Here is a 20,611-nt window from a genome sequence, read left to right as displayed (position 1 = left end):
AATTAATCTATTTTGATTCATAGAACTCTGAGGTTTGAAAGCTCCTGCCCAAAGAGTAAGTGTTTCCAGGAAGGGAGAGGGAGTGGTGGGTTAGAACCGGGTTAGAACCACAGGACCTCGAGTCTTAGTCTTGTGCTGATAGTGATTAGCTGAGTCTGTTTCTTCCCACATAGAGCAAAGATTTGGACTGGGATGATCTCAGCGGTCTCCTCTAACTTTTAAACATATGAGAAATTACAGATAAATGCTGTGAACCAGCAATCTGCTTGAAACCCCCTGAAAACAATACAATCATTTATTATCTATGTCTTTTGATCTTGGTCTCCAGGAAGCATCTAACTCCGATATATTGTTCTGTGGAAAATTTTCTATCAGTACCTCTCTCTTCAATTGATGTTGGTTCTTTCAAATGAATATTGACATTGTTTTCTTTGATATTTAGAATGGTGGTATTGTATTCGTAAAAGTGCAAAAAGAAAATATGACTAAATGCAAAAATGTCCATTAAGGAATTAACCTTTTTTGCAGTTAAACATGCTACTAGGTAAAGTATAGCAAAGGAAAGTGATTAAATGCATATGAAATCACGTAGGTGGTTAAAGGTTATTTGGTTGTTTGGGGTCTCCTAGGATACCTAGCTGTTTTTCCATCAACCCACCCATCCTCTACATTCCTAATAAAGTCTTTGGAATCTGCTGGGCTTTTGAAGGCTCTCACTACTCTCTTTCTATGACTTCACCATATCATTAAAAATCTAAAGTTATTTAGCATAATTTAATAGTATTAGCAAGATTTGCAACTGTATCCAAGGATATGAACTTGTTTGTTGTAACAACCGCCCAAACAGTCCAAAAGGCCATTAAAGAAAAAAAGACACCATGTCAAATTTTCAGTAGTTTTATTGAAAAATGCCTCTTTTGTTTCAGAAATAAATAATATAAGGCAGTGAAATTCACAATCTGCAGTTAAAATATAAAAGCAGCAATTCTATGTTCATAGTCTTGCAAACATTTTCCAACTGCTTTTGATAACTACGAAACATTATGTTCTGAAAAAAAAAAAGTTCATACTAAATATACAACACAAACATGCAATTCCATCTCTGCAGAACCGTCTGCAATTTGGCATAAATGTTAGTGTGTCTAAAACAAGGAGGTTTAAGGCAATATGGAACTGTATCCAGTTGATACAATTATTTCAGCTACATGGCTTAAGGTTTGTGGTTGTTAAAAAGATGTATAAGAGCATTCTATGCCCTAATGTATAACAGGAGATAGAAGAGGAAGATAAATAATTGCGATGGGGTTGACTTTCCCCTCCTTTTCGGTTCTAGGAGGGGAACTGCTTATAACTGAATTGCAAATAAGTATTGAAAAAGACAGACTGCCCTCTCGAAATATACAGTAGTCCTGGGTTCCAGGACTTACTGCTTAACCTAAGAGTTTCACTGAGGCTGCCCGCTGTGCTAAGGGCCCAGGCACGTTCTCTCCCTGCAGCTTTTGTGAGCAAAGTATTTTGCAAGCATTTCAAGGGCAGAGGCAAAGAGTTCTACAGACTGCGTGCAGCGAGCTAGGCTTCCTGCAGAAACAAGGTTCCCTACAGTCAGAAGGGGTACTCTCGGATGAAGAAACGCCGGAAGAAAGGGGGCAGATAAGATGTCCACTGCTCTGACCTGTAAATGAGAATCCCAGCCCCTCCCCCCAGCCTGGCCGGGCTGCGCGCGCGGCCAGGTTCACTGCCGGGGGCCGTGGCGCAGGGCGCGCCGCCAGCGCGCGGGGGGAGGATGCTCGTTGGCAGGTTCGTCGGCGCCGTAGTCCTCGTACTCGTCCGCGGTCCGCTCGGGTTCCACCGGCACGATGAAGGGCTCGCGCTCAGGCAGGTAGGCCCCGCCCTCGGGCACGTAGGGCTCTGTCCGATTCAACATTACAGTTATGGCATGATTTGGAAGGCACACACACAGCAAAAGCTAAATCATCACCCGAGGGGATGACACTCCAGCCTTGACCTCCTAACTATGAATAGATAAATTACAATGTTCCAATTACTTTCATTTGCAGAGAGAATTTGGTGATCAAATGATGAAATGGCACTTGTTTTTGACCTTCAGAGATCCAGCAGTGAATACAATCACGGCACAAATACCTGGGAAGGGTCAGAGACTGGGCCAGAGAGAGCTTTGCAAATTGCAAATGAACAGTTACTTGGGGATTTTGCACATTCCCAAGTTAACTGTTCATGACTTCAAACTCCTCAGTTCGAAGGACAATTTGGAAAGATGAGGAGGTGAGGGGACGTGATATTGGCTCCTAGAAACTGAACTCCGGAGGTGAACATCAGCTATCACCAGGTAATATACAGTACGTGACAATTTCTGTGGCTGTCTCTCCCACAGACTGAGTTACAGCTGGTGGGTGAAGCACACCAGTGACTAGAGCGAAACGGGAAGGAAAAACGTGATTATCAAACTTTGGTTTGAAAATTGCAATTACAAAACCCAAATGAGAGTACACGTACAAAAAGAAGTAATAGTAAGACACACGCCCTGAATCAGACACATCGCTAACAAGCAAGAGATGAGATTCTACTCGGTGTTATTCCGGCAGAGAGCAAGCAGCAGGCTTGATGCAGAAGCTGATTGGAGAACTGGTAAGTGATTTTAGTGGACAGGATCACATACAAATCATTTACAAGCCATAATTAGTTTATTATTTACATAAGATATTTCTCTTTAATTAACCAGGTTAATTGTTTTTTTTTTTTCCTCAAAATGGCATCATCTCCCACGGTTAGTAGTTTTATTATGTGCCTCTTTTACAACTGAGGCTCCTCATGGCTGTGTGTTTGAACTTTTTTTTTTAAATAATATTTTTCTACATTATGACTGAAATGCATCAGGCTTATAAACTAACATGACTGCTTTTGTCTCATTCAAGTTAGTATCAAGAGTCTCCACCCTCCTTTTATGATGTCGACCCGGTTCGTTAACCATATCTGTGGTGAGATTTCCATACACACTCATTTCCTAATAAGCACGTGCGCAAACATCTCAGAAACAGGATTTTCATGAATTCAAACTGTAAGCAGCACTGGCGACTTAGAAAATTTGTTAGCCGGAACCTGAAACAGGTCAAAGATGATAGTTTTTAAAAGTTGAATTACTATGCAAAAAAATACATATACACATCCATCTAAGTATGTAATGGTTAAAGTATATATGTATATATCCATATATTTCCAGTTATTCACACGTACCATAAGGCAGAGGTAATTTAAATTTATTTTATAAAGAATTAAATTGTAATTTTTTGAATGGATTGCATAAGAAATTTAAGATTCACTATTACTTTTGGTCATATGTAAGTATGCACATAAATATATAGATATATAGATATTTAGATATTCAACTACTCATGCACTACTTGCTAGTAGCCAACCATATCAAACAGCAGTATCATTTTTTAAACTTGCAAGATGCTTGAGAGTGTGCTGCTGAAAAGGTCACCGCTGACTGCTGCCCACAGCATGACTTTTTTATTTTCAGATCAGCAGATCTCCTCTGTCCTCACATTCCCCATATCAGGCCTAAGAGACTTCTGCCTCCTATAATTGTCAAATACTAGAATCTGATGACCAACTCTAAAAGAATTAAGTCCCAGAGTTTATCAACATTAATTCCAGGGACAATGTGAGATAGTGAATTACTTTCAGTTGTCTGCACTATATTGTCAAATGGTTTGCCTACACATTCGATTCTCAAAACAATTTATATATATATAAATTCTTGGCATTCTACAGTTATAGTCAACATATCCCTGTTCCCAATCTTTAGATTAAAAAAAAAAAAGTTAATTGGTAGCATTCTTTGAACTCCCAAGAGAAATAAAGAGAGGTTTATGATGGGATTGGTAAATGCAGAAATATAGAAAGGAAGAGAAAATAATTATTCAACTCCTAACATTGAAATCATGTTATAAAATTAACATTAACTCTCTTAGAGAGAGAATATTACTACATAATCAAAACACACAACTGAAAGAGTTTCTATCTTCCAGAAATCCTCAAATCCACTTTCCTTCATTCCTAGGGAACCTCATTTCCATTAAGGTTCTTCAATGCAGGTGAATTCGGGTTCTTACAGTGGCAACAACATACCTGGATAGCCTTGTCCGTTGTATGGGATGCTGGCACATTGGGACGAGTCACAGTATCCAGGAGGACCTGGAGGACCTCGGATACCTGAGTTTCCAGGACGACCAGGGGGTCCTGGAGGACCTCTTGAACCTGTGGACCCTGGTGAACCTGTTCTGGATTCTCCTTGTGGACCTATTGTGGGTTTAAAACAAACATTTCCCTTCTTGTTCAATACATCTCCTGAGGCAATCAACAATACTTTGGCAACTCCACTACCTCAAGACTAGATGATTCACTAGTGTACGGGGAGGAAATATTTCCTTCAAAAATCACCAATATGAACCAAAGTGTGGAACTTTCTTACCAGTGATTTAAGCCAAAAATCCAACTACATTCATGATTTTATTTCAATGAAAACTGAGTCAGCAAGAATCGAGCCAAACTGAAGATATCCATGAGTTCTCCAGTTTGCTCCCACTCTCACAGAGGTAAGACTACCTGCAGGAAATGGCTATGTTAGCTACAGCAGACAGGCAGGAAGACCCAGGAGTACCTGCTCCAGACAACATGAAGCAATGTTATTTCTGGACCAAGTGGTACATACTCAAGGTTCCCATAAATATAAAGATTTAACCTCCAGGGCTGACCTTGGCTGCAAGGGTCTCATGGACCTTTTAACGAAGAAAAAATTCATTTTCAATCTAGTAAAGGAAACAACTATCCCTTCTTTCCAAAACATCAATAAAGAACTTGTGAATGAAATCTTGCAATATGACAGGATTTTTAATGAGAATGTATTTTCTCAGTCTGCTAGCAACATCTTGAAGAATACTAGAAGAAGCAGGAAATGACACCGTCTTTAAAGGCTATGAGACCAAACAAAACAAATAGGAATTCCATAAAAAGAAAACAGCAACCCTCTGTGTCACTTAGATATTGAAGTGATAATAAATGCTTAAATAGAACTCACTGAAATGTTTTTGGAGTTTCTTGCTAAAATGTATCCTGTGATGCCCGAAGCTAACGGGATGAGTCTGTGTCTCTCTTGGGGGCTGTGTGCTGTCTCAGTAGTTACACCGTTCATTTACTTGATATACTAGCAAGCCTACCTGGGGGGCCGGGCAGCCCTCGGGGTCCTGGAGATCCAATACCCCTTTCGCCTTTCTCTCCTGGCAAACCTAAGGAAGAACAAAAGGAGAAAGTCCAGAGGGAAAATTACCTGGAAACATGTAGTTTTCATCTGAACTGATAATACTTGATTCAAGTAACTCATTTCCCTTAGTGAAAGCAAAACCAAATTTTTCACAGAAGTCCACTCTTTAAGCCAAATTCTTTCTAGACATTTGTGTAATTCCAGTTTCATAGCCAAGAAACAAATCTGGCTACAAGTCCGGGGGAAAATTATTTGAAGAAAACAAACATGTCTAATATATTACTTTAGAAACAGTAATGAAGAACAGAAATCTTGAAAAAATAGTTACAACTCACTGAAAACATCTTAAAGGTATCTCTAACCTCTAATCTCTAGTAACCCTATCAGTATGGCATCGAAACCATCAGAAGTATAGAAACATCTAAGTTTTCCCCAGGATGTTAACCACTATGTTGACAAAAGCGAGTACCCAGAATCCTGAAACATCTGGAATGAGAGAATCCTATTTTTCTTCTTTTCCTTCAATTACATGTATCTCCCATGAAATTAAAGCCAAATAAACACATACAACCAGTGCCAGGCCCTGAATAAAGGAACCAAAAGAATTTGGATCTAGAGTTATAGGGCTGCTTAAGTTGCTGTCCAAAGCTTGCCAGTCAAAACAATTAATAAGATTTTAGTGCCTGATTTAGTTTGCCAAGATAGTTTTTCTCATTAACAATCAGAAAATAGCATTATCTTTACTGAGATCTCCTGACAAAATCTTCCCATTTTCTAAGATATGGATCTCTCTGGCCTGCAGCTGCCTGAAAAGAAAGACAGGTCCATGGACACACCGTTCTTCTGGGGCCATCCAAACAAGACCAATGTCATTTGCCAAGTTCAGTCTTCCACATGTTTTTCAACCTGACCCAGCTCCTACACTTGCAAATTCCTTCCTTTATCCCTACGTGGTAGCTGGCAATGCCTACCTCGTTCACCCGGGGGTCCCTGCATCCCAGGTGTGCCTGGGAAGCCTGGTCGCCCCCCAGGTCCTGGTTCTCCTCTGGCTCCCGCGCTGCCGGGGGGCCCTGGGGGACCAGGCGGACCTGGCTGGTTGCGATTGGAGTGGTAATCATTTGGAATCTGATTTAGCATCTGATTGAATCTGTTCATCTGACCTGCCGGGAGAAATAAGACTTATTAGTAAGAAACCCAATATCAGGGAGGGGTGAGAGGATGAAACTGTTTTCTCTTAGTGTCTAGTGAAATCCATTTCTCTTCCTCCCCACTCCAGGAAATAATCTAATTAGTACCCTAAACATACAATAAAAGACTCCAGTCATCCCAGACAGAAGGACCCCTGATAAACACGTTTCCACAGAACACTGACCAGTAAGCCATCAGCATCACTATAAACATAAAAGAGTCATGAACGTTTAATGTGGTTCTGATTTAGAGCCCAGAGGTTTGCCAGATGATGTCACTCTAAAGAGGACCTTTTTTAAATTAGTAAACTATAGCATTTTTGTGTGTGTCCCTGAGGCAATGATAATTAGGCTTCAGTGTAACTGAAATCACCTGTGGATACATTGAAAACTACAAATCTGGGCCTCATCTCCAAAGACCATGATTCACCAGTTTAGGTGTGGCCCAGGAACCTCATTTCTCACAAGCAACATAGGTGGCTCCAATGCAGGTGCTCCTCAGGACCACACTGGGAGACACCTTGACTAGACTTCCGAAAAGGGGGGCCCTGTATTTGAGGCCACGCTCAGTTTGCAGGCACTGAGCCTTATCCCTTAATAGGCCTCATGGCATAAGAAGAAATAGTCTGTGAAAAACAAGGAGGCAATAAGAAGTTCCTCACCAAAATGGACTTTCTGGGATCAAATTGACCTCAGTGGTCCTCCTTCCTTAGAGTTATAGAATAACTCAAAGGTCACAACTTAAAAGATCCAGTGTTTGCTGTTCCTGTCTATATGCAGGTGAAGATCACTAAAAATCCTAACAGAGAAACTGAAAAACCCTTTTATTTATTACATTTTTTTTATTGGAGTAGAGTTGATTTACAATGTTGTGTTAGCTTCCGGTGTATAGCATAATGATTCAGTTTTATATATATATAAAAAATATATATAATAATAATATTAATATAATAAAAAATAATAATATATATATTCTTTTTCATTATAGGTTATTGTAAGATATTAAATGTAGCTCCCTGTGCTATACAGTAGGACCTTATTGTTTACTTATTTTATATATAGTAGTTTGTATCTGCTAATTCCAAACTGCTAATTTGTCCCTCTCCCCACCTTTCCCCTTTGGTAACCATCAATTTGTTTCCTACGTCTGTGAGTATGTTTCTGTTTTGTAAATAAGTTCATTTGTATCATCTTTTTTAGATTCCACATATATGTGATATCATATTATATTTTTCTTTGTATGACTACTTCATTTAATATGATAATCTCTAGGTCCATCCATGTTGCTGCAAATGGCATTATTTCATTCTTTTTTATGGCTGAGTAGTATTCCGTTTTGTGTATATATGCCACAATTTCCTTATCTAGTCATCTGTCAGTAGACATTTAGGTTGATTCCATGTCTTGGCTATTGTAAATAATGCTACCATGAACACTGGAGTGCATGTATCTTTTTGAATCAGTTTTCTCCAGATACATGCCCATGAACAGGATTGCTACATAATATAGTAACTCTATTTTTAGTTTTTAAGGAATCTCCATACTGTTTTCCATAATAGCTGCACCAAATTACATTCCCACCAACAGTATAGGAGAGTTTCCTTTTCTCCACACCCTCCAGGATTTATCATTTGTGGACTTTTTAATAATAGCCATTCCGACTGGTGTGAAGTGATACCTCACTGTAGTTTTGATTTGCATTTCTCTGATAATTAGCGATACTGAACATTTGCCTATTTGGCCAACTGTATGTCTTCACTGGAGAAATATCTATTTAGACCTTCTGCCCTTTTTTTGATTGGGTTGTTTGGGTTTTTTTGGTTACTGAGTCATATGAGTGAAAAGCCCTTTAAAAATACGATTTTATATCAGACTAAATGTAATGATAACAGGCTATTATTTTACCTTGGGTTATTATTTTATCTCAGTGACAATCGGACAATGTACAAAAATAAGAGATCATCAAATGATATAGAAACACATATCTTAGAAACTTTATGACACAAATTCTGCATTTTCCTGCAGTTAATTAAAAGAAAAATTTCACATAAAAATTACATTAAAAAGTAGAAAAAATTACCACTTATCAATTGTTCACAGACTTGTCTTGCAACTGCTCGCATCATGTTCTGAGATGCAATGTCTCCCTAGTTAATTAAATCAGTGAGAATCATTAGCATATTATTTCTATAGTTTCAGATGTCAATGTTTAACACGCAAAATAAATATAAGTCAAATGTTAAGAAATACGTACTCTGTCACCTTTCTCTCCTTTCAATCCAGATGGACCCTGAAATGTAGGAATTTCATATATTATAAACTGACAAACATGGTTTAAATGATTCATGAATGGACAAGAAAATGAAAGAGAGCAAAATCTGCTTTCTAACCAATTAGCACCCTGACACATCACATTTATAGCCATGTTACATTTCGCTTATCTGTGAAAAGAAATCTAATCTATCCCCTCTCTCTGCCTGTCTCTCTCTCAGAAGCACATGTCCTCCATAGTAGTGCTGAGATGTGAATTTTATCATCACAGATTTAGAAACTATGTGCTATGCATACATTTAGTGCTGCCATTGACAGTCTAGGTCTGGGACTGAAATACACTTAAAATTTCCCTTTATATCACCAAGGCTGGAGAATTCAGCTAGTGACTATAGACTGTCCGTGAGGTCAAACTTGGTTCAGTTCTAGTAAGAACCCATTTTAGTTAGAGCTTTTTGTCAGTTACTTAACTAAATCATACCTCTAACTTCTTCCAATGATTTTTTGCACATTGCATGCGAAAGGAAACATGTGCCTCCCTTATTAACAACTCAATCCAAATGGTGGTCCGACATCCTAAACGCAACCACAGAATCTTTGTCCCTATTCGGTCACGCTTTTCACTGTCCATGAGAGGATCTTGGAAAAAGTTTTCCTCAGAGCACAAGAAGCTTTTGTCTTTCAGTAATACATCTTCAGGCTGTCAGCTGCTGTCATGGCAGGAATATCCAAACCATTGACAAATCTGATGTTCAGATAATATCCCAAACCAAACTGCTTCTTACAGTAACCAAGAATCTTGCCTGAACTTCTCCAATTGCTTCCTAATCGGTCTTCCTACTTCCCATTTAGCCCCTTAAGAGTCTTTTCTCCCCAGAGAAGCCAGACTGATATGTTTAAAAGGAAGATTGGCTCATGTCACCCTTCTGGCTGCAAGGGCTTTCCATCACCCATAGAATAAAATAAGAATTCCTTACCATGGGGAGATGGTCTACATTGATGGCCTCTGCCCAGCTATCTGACCTCATCTTTTATCCCTCTCCCCTCACTCCCCTTGCTTTGGGTGCTGTTCCTTGCACATGCCACTCCCATCCTCACTCGGTCTTTGTTCATGCTGTTCCCACTGCCTGGAATCCTCTTCCCACAGCCTGCCCCCTCTCCTCATTCCAGCGTCACCTCCTCAGACAGGCTCCCTGACTACTGATCTGAAATAGCTGCTTTCCCACCACCACAATGATCCCCTAACCCCTTACATTGTCTTTTTTCTTCACGTCATTCATCATCTCCAGAACCTACCTCATCTGTTTATATGATCTGGGTCTATATCCACGACTAGAATCTCCATGAGGGCAAGGACTTTGTCTGTATCCCCAGAACCTAGAACACTGACTGGCACATGTAGGCATCAAGCAAATAGGTGTTGAGTAAATGAATAAAAATATTCCACCAGCCATTCCTGGAAACATCCACTATACAACATCAAGTGTATAAGTTAGCAAGAAGACACTGTTGGTTACAGTAATTAATGACAGAAGCTATCATGATTGGCCATGTTCTCTGCTAAGAACTTTATGCACCCATTTGCTAGTTTTGGTTTAGAAACTAAAGGTAAGTTAGAAGAGAGAAGAAAAGAAGTAACTTGCCACCTTAGAATGATAAGGAAGATAAAGGGGAAAGAGTGGTTAGAAAAGGTCCAAATAAATGTTACCAAATTATAGCCATAAGAAAACCTGGAATTTGGCTCTCCCTTTGCCAAAAGTACTGGACTCTTATGGAAATATTATTATTTAGTTTGGCACCTTTTGCAAATTTCAGGGAAATTTTTTTCCTTCTACTTTGAGATTGTTCCCAGATTTTTTTTTTTAATTTACTGCCACTCTGAGATTGTTCTAGTATATATGATTTGTAGAAATCATCTTTATTACCAGCATCTAGAGATCACCTTTCAAGTAAAAGAAGTGAAGTTTTTCTTTCAGGTTTCTAGCCACAGCCATCAATTACATCAATGACAGTCTTATGTAAGACTCTATTTCAGTCGCAGTAAAAAGAAATAGAATTCTGAACGGGTAGAAAAGTTCCATGTCCTTTTAACTGCTCTTGTGAATTTCTGCCACGATTCATTGAGGAAAAGAGAGTAATAAATTCATGGGATAAAGTGCACACAGATTATCAGGTATCTCAGGAGTCCTGTCATCTTTATGCTACTCGCTTCATTTTATATAAACATAGAAGGCAGGCCATGTCACATTAAGATGCCACCTGAAGTTAGTTTGACATTAATTTTTCTTTTAATTTGGGTTTACACAACTTGGACAATACTTAAGAGAGAAGTTCGGTTCACAGAACTGCCCTGATTAATGTGTCATTGTCATTATTAATAGTTGAACTTCATTATCTTGAAGATAAGTTTTTATATTTCAGAACTTTATTCAGATGAAAAAAAAAACTGCTTAAAATAAGTTCATTCTTCAATCATACAATTCAAGACGAGCTTGTAAGGAAGACTCGGAAGCCCAACAGTCATTACAAATACTTCTGGACATTTTAGGAACATCTCAGGTTCGGTTTTGGAGATGCTAGTTTGAAAAGACTAGATACGTAATACCATCGTAGCTATTATTTTAAGCAAAACATCTGATGAAAAGGAATAAACTGGGTGTAAACTGGAGCAGGACAGTATAAAAAAGTGAAATAGTGGATTAGATAAATCCTTTTAATTCTGGGACTCCTGCTCTAGCATCCTCGATGGGAGAGAAAAGAGCAAACGACGTGGTGACAGGATCCTGCCTGAGAGCTGACTTGTGCAGAATGGAGGTGCTACGCACCATCGTCATGTGTTTTTTCCCTCTGAAGCAGCACCCTGCTCCAAAATAAAAAGAGTGATTTTGCTGACCCAGCTCTGAGTGTTTACACAGTGCAGAAGTATGCGTCTTGGCTCATAATCCCATTCTCCTTTTAAAGAAAGCTTATGACCACAGTTTTCATCCCAGAACGTTATAACTCAAGAGAGAAGAATTTTAGAACTGGTACCAAGTTAAATCCCTGGGTTTAGCATAGTTTCAACAAAGGCTTCAAATACATTGCAGCAGAGATAACACAGACACGCCACAGCCCAGCAGCCTCCTTGCCATTCACGGCTCCAGCTCAACGACATAGCATGCAAGCCGCCTACTTACTGGTCTGCCGTGGTCTCCTGGTTTTCCTGGTTTCCCACTCGGTCCTGTGACTCCCGGAGAGCCTGGGCTTCCCTACGACACACAGGCCAAGAAAGGGATGGCTATGATGAGACAAGAGTCCCCTCTAAAGTAAACTAACCAAGCATGGCCGGTCTTAAAGGCCTTTAGCCCATAATCACACATTAAGGAAGAGTAAAATCAAACTTAAAGATAGCATGGAGGGGAAAAAAGAAAAAAAAACCTTGAAAATTCCCATTCAATCTTGATGGCCTGTATAGTTCTAAAATACATTTTGAGACCATTTGAAACATATATACATATACTGTATTTTCAGTTTCAGAGTTACAGACTGGGATCCTAGTAGATTGGCTACAAAGTGAATTTGCAGAAAGCAATTCCTGTTTTTTTCATCCATGTCTATTACCAAACCAGGACACCCATCAAAAGACAGGAGTGAAAATTCTGTCTGGGGAGGAAATTGAGACAGTAACTGGGCACCATGTGGTGGAGTTTCCCCATGTCTCCTGGGAGTTCTAGCTCAGCCTAGAAATTCACTTTTTCTTTAGTACATTCGCTACACTTCCATTTTCTTCTATCATATCAGCACCCTCCACCCCACCCAAACCATAAGAATTTCTCCCTGTTGCTTTTAACACAGCTTTAAGACATTTTAGCCACATTCTTAGTAGAATATTTGTAACATCAACTCCTCAGTACATTATGTTCTAGAGCCTAAAATTTCCTTAAAATGGAATCATCAGATTTTTGTAAAACAATCCTTTATTCATCAGTTATGTAAATTTTAAGCTCTGTAGATGAGAGTCTACTATCCATTTAAACTCTACTTGAGAACATATCTATTAAACATAAGTCATACAATTATCTTAACATATGCTCTCAAGTCTTCATATCTTGCCAGAAGCCATGAAGAGCATCCATCATCTCAAACAATTTAATGTGATCTCACCTGGATACAGATATAAAAACTACTTTCAAAATCATTGGCTTTGGTATTTTCCCCAAAGATCTTAACTAGAAAACGTACTTGGGTAAAATTTACTTCCTCAGAATGATCAATGTCCTTAAAATTCAAATATCACAGGCCACAGACACTTAAAATTCTAGAATAGGAATTAACCAGAGAGGTCACGAAACCTTCACCACTTAAAGTGGGGATGGAAGGAACTGGGACACTCAGTTTTTGATGTTTCAAGCATAACTTGATTAAACAGACTCTCTTTTAACACATCTGTTTTCTCTAGCCCATTTTGACTTGGGAGAATAAAAGCAAGCAGCTCCCTTGACAGTGTGCCTACAGCACAGATGGAAAGTGCCTCAAAGGCCAGGTTACTGGGCTGCTCCTAGCAAGCGGGGGTAGGGGTTTAAGTGTCACCCATTCCATTCTTACCGGTGGCCCAGGGGGGCCCCTGGGTCCCATTGCACCATCTTTTCCAGTAAAACCCTATTGTGAAGAAGAAATGGATTATGGATTAGTGAAATAACGACCAAGCGAAAAGGAAAGACCCTAAACAGATTGATAAGGACTTAACCCAACTGCAGGTAACTTTTCAATATAAAGACAAATATACCCCCCAAAAAAATGCTTTTCATTTAAGTTATGCCTTTTATTGAGTAATTCATTTCTATACTCATTCATTTATCGAGTTACAAATAAACTCATTTTAAGAGCCAATCTAGTCTTCTCCAAGGAAGGCAGATTCTTTTTATGAAGATACTAGCTTTTGCTTTTCTAAGAGTGGAAATAAATCGAAAGGAAAACTAGCCTTTTCTGCTGAAAAGTCAATGTCCACTAACTGGCCCAGGAAGTATTAAGTAGGAAGAAAGGATTAAGTTGTGGAGGAAAGCACGTGACATCACAGAAGATGCAGGAGAGGCCAGCCACCTGGTTAAAAACTCCCTTCTCCATTTCCTAAGCAACACCAGACAGCCAGGGCAGGACCACTGATGTCTTCACTCCTGGGGGATTTCTCTCCTCGCCTCCAAGAAAGGGGCAAAGCGATCTCAACTCCTCCGAAGTCCACAATCCTCACTTAACATTTTTAGTTGCTTATCTCTCCTCATCTTACAGAAAGGCCAGCCCCTTATCAGGGTCAGGATGGGAGGAGAGACGTGCTCTGGGAGCGCTGGGCATCTGTGCGCAGGCTCGCACAGTGCCAAATGACCTCTGCCTGGAATGAGTCAGTTGCTGCCCAGTTAGCATTCATCCCAACAGCAGACCTCTGAAACCCAGCCGAGGATTTCTGAGTCAGGCCTTTTTTTTTTTATGGCTGCTGCATTCCGCTGTCAAAGGAGATTTTTGTCTCCTTTGAGAATAAGTGACAATTTTATGCATATTCTTGGATTCTAACAAAAATCAAGAACATTTGGATCACTGCATTACGTATCCACACTCCCATTGATTTTACAGAAGAGGAAGTTTAAATTATTTCTTTAAAATTGTGTTAGAAATATTTCACACCCCTCTCCTGAAAAAAAGTCTTTTTTTTTTCCAGAAACTTATAGAAATACTTCAGCCTGTTTTCTGGAAGACCTAGGCCTGCTTAACAAAAAACAGACTCCAAGCTCATCTGATGTACCTCAGCATTGCTTCTGAGAGCCACTTAAGAAGCAAAATTGCCCGCAGTATTGTTTGGACAATTCGAATGGCATTTCTACCATCTAAATTCCTTCCAACCTCTGCAGAAGACACTTTTTCTTTCTTTCCTTTTTTTAGGTGACTATCATATCTCTGAATAATCCTTCAGTCATCCTAAGAACTTCCTGATCAACCATTTTCTCTTTTTTTCTAGCTTTATTGAAGTAGAATTGACAAATAAAAATTATATATATTTATGGTGTACACGTCACATTCATATAAATATATATATATACTATATATATAGTGAAATGATACCACAATCAAGATAGTTAACACATCTATCACCTCACATAGTTATCATTTTCTTGTGTAGTGGGAACATTTAAGATCTACTGTATAAGGAAATTTCAAGTACACAGTATAATATTAACTGTAGTCATCATGCCGTACATTAGATATTCAGAATTTACATCCTGTGTAACTGAAACTTTGTACCCTTTGTCCAACATCTCTGAATTTCTCCCCCTTCCCCTGCCCCTGGCAACCACCAGTGTCTTCTCTGCTTCCATGAGTTCAACTTTTTTAAGATTCCATACATAAATGAGATCGTGCAGTATTTATCTTTCTGGGGTTGGCTTATTTCACTTGGCACGTCCTCCAGGTACAAGATCCATCCATGTTGTTGCAAATGACAATATTTCCTTCTTTTTTAAGGCAGAATAATATTCTACTATATAAATTTTATTTTCTTTATGCATTCATCCATGGATGGACACTTAGGTCTAACCAACCATTTTCTTTTAGAAGAAACATATGCCTAAATTGGGGTGAAGAGGATTTCACTCTGATGGTCTCAGAAGGGCTACCACTGAGCCATCTGCAGAACTTTGTGATGTATTTTTTCTCCATTTTCAAAGCTGTACCAGTTATTGCTGCCTCCCTCCCAGTAAGGAAGGCTGAGACGGCCTACGGTTGTTTTCATAGTTTCACATGTATTACATGCCTGTACATGTGGCTCTTTTGCTACTTTCTAAGAGTCCCCAAAGCTGTGCCTCATTTTGAAAATCATCTATGCTGAAAACAACCAGGCACTCTGTTCCAACCAACTCTGTCTTGGTAACAAGTCTTCCTTCTACCACGATCCTTGGGTTTGCTCTCCTGAACTTTCTTTTCTCTTCCACCACAGGGTTCAATTTTCGTTCTTTTTCTTTCTTCCTTCCTCTCTCCCTCCTTTTTTTCTTTCTTTCTTTCTTCCTTTCTTTCTTCCTTTCTTTCTTTCTTTCCTTTCTTTCTTTCTCAGCTGAGATGCCTGCACCCAAAGTCTAACTTTCCAAAATTATTTTTGTTGCATCAGCTGTGCATCCTACTTTCACCATCAGTGGTAGGGACCTAAGTGGCAGGTTGGCGTATAAGGCTGTGTCACAAAAAGAGAACCGATTTCCTGAGAGGCCTCCTCACCCTCAACACAAGAGTCCAGGGTGGCCTCACCACAGAGCTCGATTCACAGGTTAGAATTTGAGAGTGAAAACACATAGTCCTTCCCACTTCTTCACTTTTCAGAGAAGCCGTGGTGGTGGTTCAGAACCATCACTGAACTACCAGTTCAGAAGGAACATCTTGATGGGATGGTGGGACGTGCACTGGTGACCCACTGAGTCTGCGTGCAGCCCATGCTGGGTGGATGTGACGGACCCAACGAGGCTTCAGTAGGAGCAGTGGCAAGTGAGGCAGCCCAACATTGCTTCTTGATCACGATATTTTGAGTTTTGTCTTCTAACCCAATACACTGACTTGTCACCTTCGCAATCTCACTCTTGTCCTTTATTGTAAAATAATAATTCCAAAAGACAAAAGTGCTGGTCTCAAAAGAGTCAGAAGAATATATGCATATGAGTACCACAAGGTCCCGGATTCCTAGAGAATACAGTTTTCTCTTTGACATTTCTCTCTCTCTCCCCCAAACTCAAAAATAGGCATAGAAGCTGATAAATTTCACGGGCTTATCATCCACCATTTGGTATTATCCGGGCAAATCTGTGCTCCATCTGAATGACCCAACTCTCTGCCCCCTGGTGTCTCGGAGGTGGCAAAGTTAACAAATCAATGTGTTTAGTGACAACTATTATAGCGCTGACCTCTCGGTTCCCACTGCTGGTCATATGTTTTAACTTGATTAATCAAAATACAGACAACACTCAGACTGCTGTCTGAATGAGAAGATGCTAGGAAGTCATTCATTCCTTGGTTTTGAGGAACTCTTAAAATCTCTTATTAAAGCATTCACGGTATCCTCTGAAGCCAAATGTTCCTATAACATTGAATAGAGCACAGAAGCCATGTTCACTGTGTTTCCCATTTACTTGTCCTAGAAAAAAACTGGGTTTCCAGGGAAAGGGTATAGCCCAGTGGTAGAGTGTATGCCTAACATGCACGAGGTCCTGGGTTCAATCCCCAGTACCTCCATTAAATAAATAAATAAATAAATAAATAAATAAATAAATAAATAAATAAATAAATAAACCTCATTACCTCCTCCCCTTTCAGAAAGAAAATAAAAGCCTATTTACCTCCCCCCCAAAAAAGAGCAAAACTACAAGCTGCCACAAATGAGAAAAATCCCTCCCAAATCTCAGTTGTCTCCCCATCACAGAGGCCTACAAGTAGTATTTGAGCTCTAGAGGTGTGCAGAAGATACCCCGGACTTCATAGAAACGTCACAGAAAATGCCATGGAAACCAAGACTACTCTCAGACTTACATAAAAGATGTCTCATAACAAAGATTTAAATTTTGGGATTGAAAACAATTTGCTAGGATTCGTGAATCTCTTTCCAACGAGCCAAATTTCCTTTTAGAGACTTCATTTTTTCTGAGTATGATGACATAACAATAGATTTCCAAAATTAAAATTTCAAGGACTCATTTAAAGTCCCACTATTTTGTTTCATAGACCTTGAGATTGATCTGGTGCTGGGTGGTCCCTCAATATTTTCAGCCTTCCGTGTGATATGTTAACGCTGCATTTCCAGCTATGAGAACTGAATTTGGGGCAGGTGGGGGTGGTCTTAATAGGCATCAATGTGAGATCATTTCCAACATCATTACAGCCTGCCCAAGGAAACTTACTCTATCTCCTGGAGGTCCCATTGGTCCTGGTGGGCCAGGTAATCCTGGGGTTCCCTACATAAAAGGAAACAAACAAGTAAAACACTATAATAAACTTTCCTGTGTAAGAAAAGGAATTTATGTTATTCTCCAAAATGTTTGTGAAAAAAAAAAAAAAAAAAGTCCAAGGAGCCCTGAAAAACAAACAGAAACTCAGAACAAAGCACAGGGCCAGCCCCAGAGCAGGGTGCTCAGTCAACAAACCCTCATAACACAAACGACTATATGTGCGTATAAGCATGACTGGGACATTGTGCTGTACACCAGAAATTGACACACTGTAACTGACTACACTTTAATTAAAAAAAAAACAAAAAACAAAAAAACAAGCCCATACCAGATCTAACAGCACAAATGTGACGCCCAAGACCAGGCTATGAAATGGAAATCATGTGAAGTACACGGCCGGGCTTCTGCTGAGCCGCTTAACCTCGGTTCACCTTTCAAGGCACTACCAAGGCAACCTTGCTTATAGCACTTGACAAGGGAACGAAAAGGCAACTTGAAGACCAACAACTCACTGTGCGGCCTGGAAGTCCTGGCTCTCCAGCGTCGCCTTTCATCCCTTGGCGTCCCTGAAGCAAGCAGCGGGAAAACAGGTCTCAGAAATTTTACAGAAATTCAGTGAAAAGGGAAGACATGAGTCATTCCTGAAATCTCTATCACTTCATAAATCCATGAAGCCTATTTCTGAAGGCAGATGAATAAATTATGTGGGGGATTGATGTTTGCTTTTTAAACTATGAATGCTGTTATAATTTCCACTTACAACGTTATGGGATAACTTTATATAATAGTAAATGCCTACTTTAAAAGACCATAATTTAACTTAGAGATCTTCATAGAAATAAAAGTTGGAGAGAAAAATCAATTTTTTATTTAATATATTTAATTTGGTGCTAATTTTCATAGATATTCAATGAAATGTTGTAACATAATTTTGGTCTTTATAATTACATGTTAGAAGACACTTGTTATGTAGGCAACTAATTAAATTAAAACTGATGAATTTAATAGTAGGAAAAAAAAGGAGAGCCCCTAAAACTCCCTTTTGGACATTAGAGGCTAAAAGTAGATGCATTCAAACATTTTGAGCCATAAAGCCCTGTTCCTTCACATTTTTCATTTCTAGCTATATCTGATATAGATTATTTTTTCTCTAAATGCTGAAAAAAATGTGTCTGTCTTTTATTATGGCATCTTTAAAGGGAGTTTAGACTTAAATTTAAAACTCTTCAGTTATCTGTATTCTTATTCATATACTGTACTTGTTTAAAGTATAGAAAAAAGTTACTACTTAAATAAGACATGAGCCTTACAGGGGAAAGCACCTCTTATAACTTCAGATTAGCATTTGGAACAAAAGGTAAATTTTTATTGAAAATTTTTATGGAAGGAATTACCTAGGGAAATAATGCAAGCTTTGCCTTGAAGTCAAATAGAAAAGGACCTCAGGGCTGCCACAGATTCAAAGTAGTTTTAAAGCTTCCAGAATGTTGAAGGATATTTGCATTACTTATTAAAAAAAATTTAAAGGTAAAATTAGGTAGCAACAATTTTTTTCTACCCAGTTATATATTATTACATACACTATTTACATATCTGAAATTATAGTCACAGGAAGTCATCTCAATGACTAAACTAGTTGAGTTCTCTGAGAAAACATTTGAGTTTGGCAAAATATAGTGAAAAATGTTCCAGTTAAGCTTAATGCTAATCCACCATTCTTGCTTAATACAGAAGGCCTTTGTGCTTACTTGTTCTCCTGGAATAGAGAGTCCGTTGGGTCCCTGGGGGCCTGGAGGACCTTGGGGACCGGGAGGACCTGTATCTCCACGAGGACCAGGGGGGCCCTAAAATACACAAGAGAGAAACAACCACAAAGTCATGGAATGCCCTTCCGGTGCCAACACCCAGTCAAAGTCTTGACACCAATCGTATAATATTTGCAAATATTTTAGAAATCTATGCATCTAGAAAAGCATTTAGTAATGCCATCCCTTTCTTCCCTTTGCTGCTCATTAAAGGAACAAGGGGAAAGTGCAGTCAATTTACAACAGCACTTAAATTTCCAAAAATCCTATTTAAAAGTAGGTTTCTAAAGGAAGTAAAATACAGTGAATGTAATACATTCATATATTTACAGTCATACATTCATTCAGACATCCAAGCTCAAAATTCATTGGATTTGATTTCTTTTAAGCTAGTCCTAATTTCTCTTAGACTTGGGTTTATGTCTGGAACTAATGTATCTATAAATCCAGCAAGTATGCTGAAGCATCTTAGGGATGCGTCCAGGTGGAAAAGGCACAAACTTGGAGTCAGACAGACCTGGGTCAGAACCCCAGCCTCACCCTTACACATTATCTTTGTAACGTATTCCACTAAGAAGCTTGAGTTGTCTTTTGGAAAACCAGTATGGAACCAGCAGAAGGGGCCGGTGACCTTCAAGAATGCAGATATGGCTGCTCAGCTCTTTCTGAGACAGGCGAACCCTCTCCATCTCTCCAGCAGGACTCTGCTCCCTGCGCGGTCTTCCAGCTGATGGCCAGGTCACCCTCTCTGCCTCCCCGTGATGTAGCAAAGACCTTCGGTGCTTCTGCAGGTTTCTCGTGTGCAATTCCTACCTCAGTGAGATGCCCTGTACATTCCTTTATCTGGTCAGTCTAATCCATCATTTTGCTATCCAGAGACAAGACAAAGGCACTTAACATCGCCTAAGGCACTCTAAACTTGAATTCAGTTGCTCAAGGTCACATACCCTCTTATTGAAAATTTGAATACTCAGACTTCAACATACAGGTGAAAATTCAAACACACTCTGAAATATACTTACAACTGCCCCACTGATACCTCTTTCGCCTCTGGGACCTTTAGCACCAGGTCCTCCCTAAAATACACAGTAAGAGCACATTTTAGGGTGAACATAG

General features: G+C 39.3%; 1 protein-coding gene across 4 annotated transcripts in view; it reads right to left on the bottom strand.

The window, feature by feature from the left end:
- Positions 1 to 881: 881 nt before the first annotated feature.
- The window catches only part of COL12A1 (collagen type XII alpha 1 chain), a 112,848-nt gene continuing 93,118 nt past the window's right edge, over positions 882 to 20,611 (bottom strand). For 3 of the 4 annotated variants that reach the window (XM_064486938.1, XM_064486939.1, XM_064486941.1), the window contains 12 exons: positions 20,518 to 20,571; positions 19,439 to 19,534; positions 18,203 to 18,256; positions 17,643 to 17,696; positions 13,327 to 13,380; positions 11,919 to 11,990; positions 8,726 to 8,761; positions 8,552 to 8,618; positions 6,256 to 6,444; positions 5,241 to 5,309; positions 4,153 to 4,323; positions 882 to 1,908 (listed from right to left, as the gene is read on the bottom strand). In XM_064486938.1, the coding sequence (XP_064343008.1) occupies positions 1,733 to 1,908; positions 4,153 to 4,323; positions 5,241 to 5,309; positions 6,256 to 6,444; positions 8,552 to 8,618; positions 8,726 to 8,761; positions 11,919 to 11,990; positions 13,327 to 13,380; positions 17,643 to 17,696; positions 18,203 to 18,256; positions 19,439 to 19,534; positions 20,518 to 20,571 (1,092 nt within the window). In that variant the 3' untranslated portion in view covers positions 882 to 1,732. Of the gene's footprint in view, positions 3,118 to 4,152; positions 4,324 to 5,240; positions 5,310 to 6,255; positions 6,445 to 8,551; positions 8,619 to 8,725; positions 8,762 to 11,918; positions 11,991 to 13,326; positions 13,381 to 17,642; positions 17,697 to 18,202; positions 18,257 to 19,438; positions 19,535 to 20,517; positions 20,572 to 20,611 lie in introns of all 4 variants that reach the window. The other variant, XM_064486940.1, reaches the window with a different exon arrangement.

Source organism: Camelus dromedarius, chromosome 6 (assembly GCF_036321535.1).
Source record: "Camelus dromedarius isolate mCamDro1 chromosome 6, mCamDro1.pat, whole genome shotgun sequence".
NCBI classification, from domain to species: Eukaryota; Metazoa; Chordata; class Mammalia; order Artiodactyla; family Camelidae; genus Camelus; species Camelus dromedarius.
This window is presented reverse-complemented; position numbering and strand designations above follow the sequence as displayed.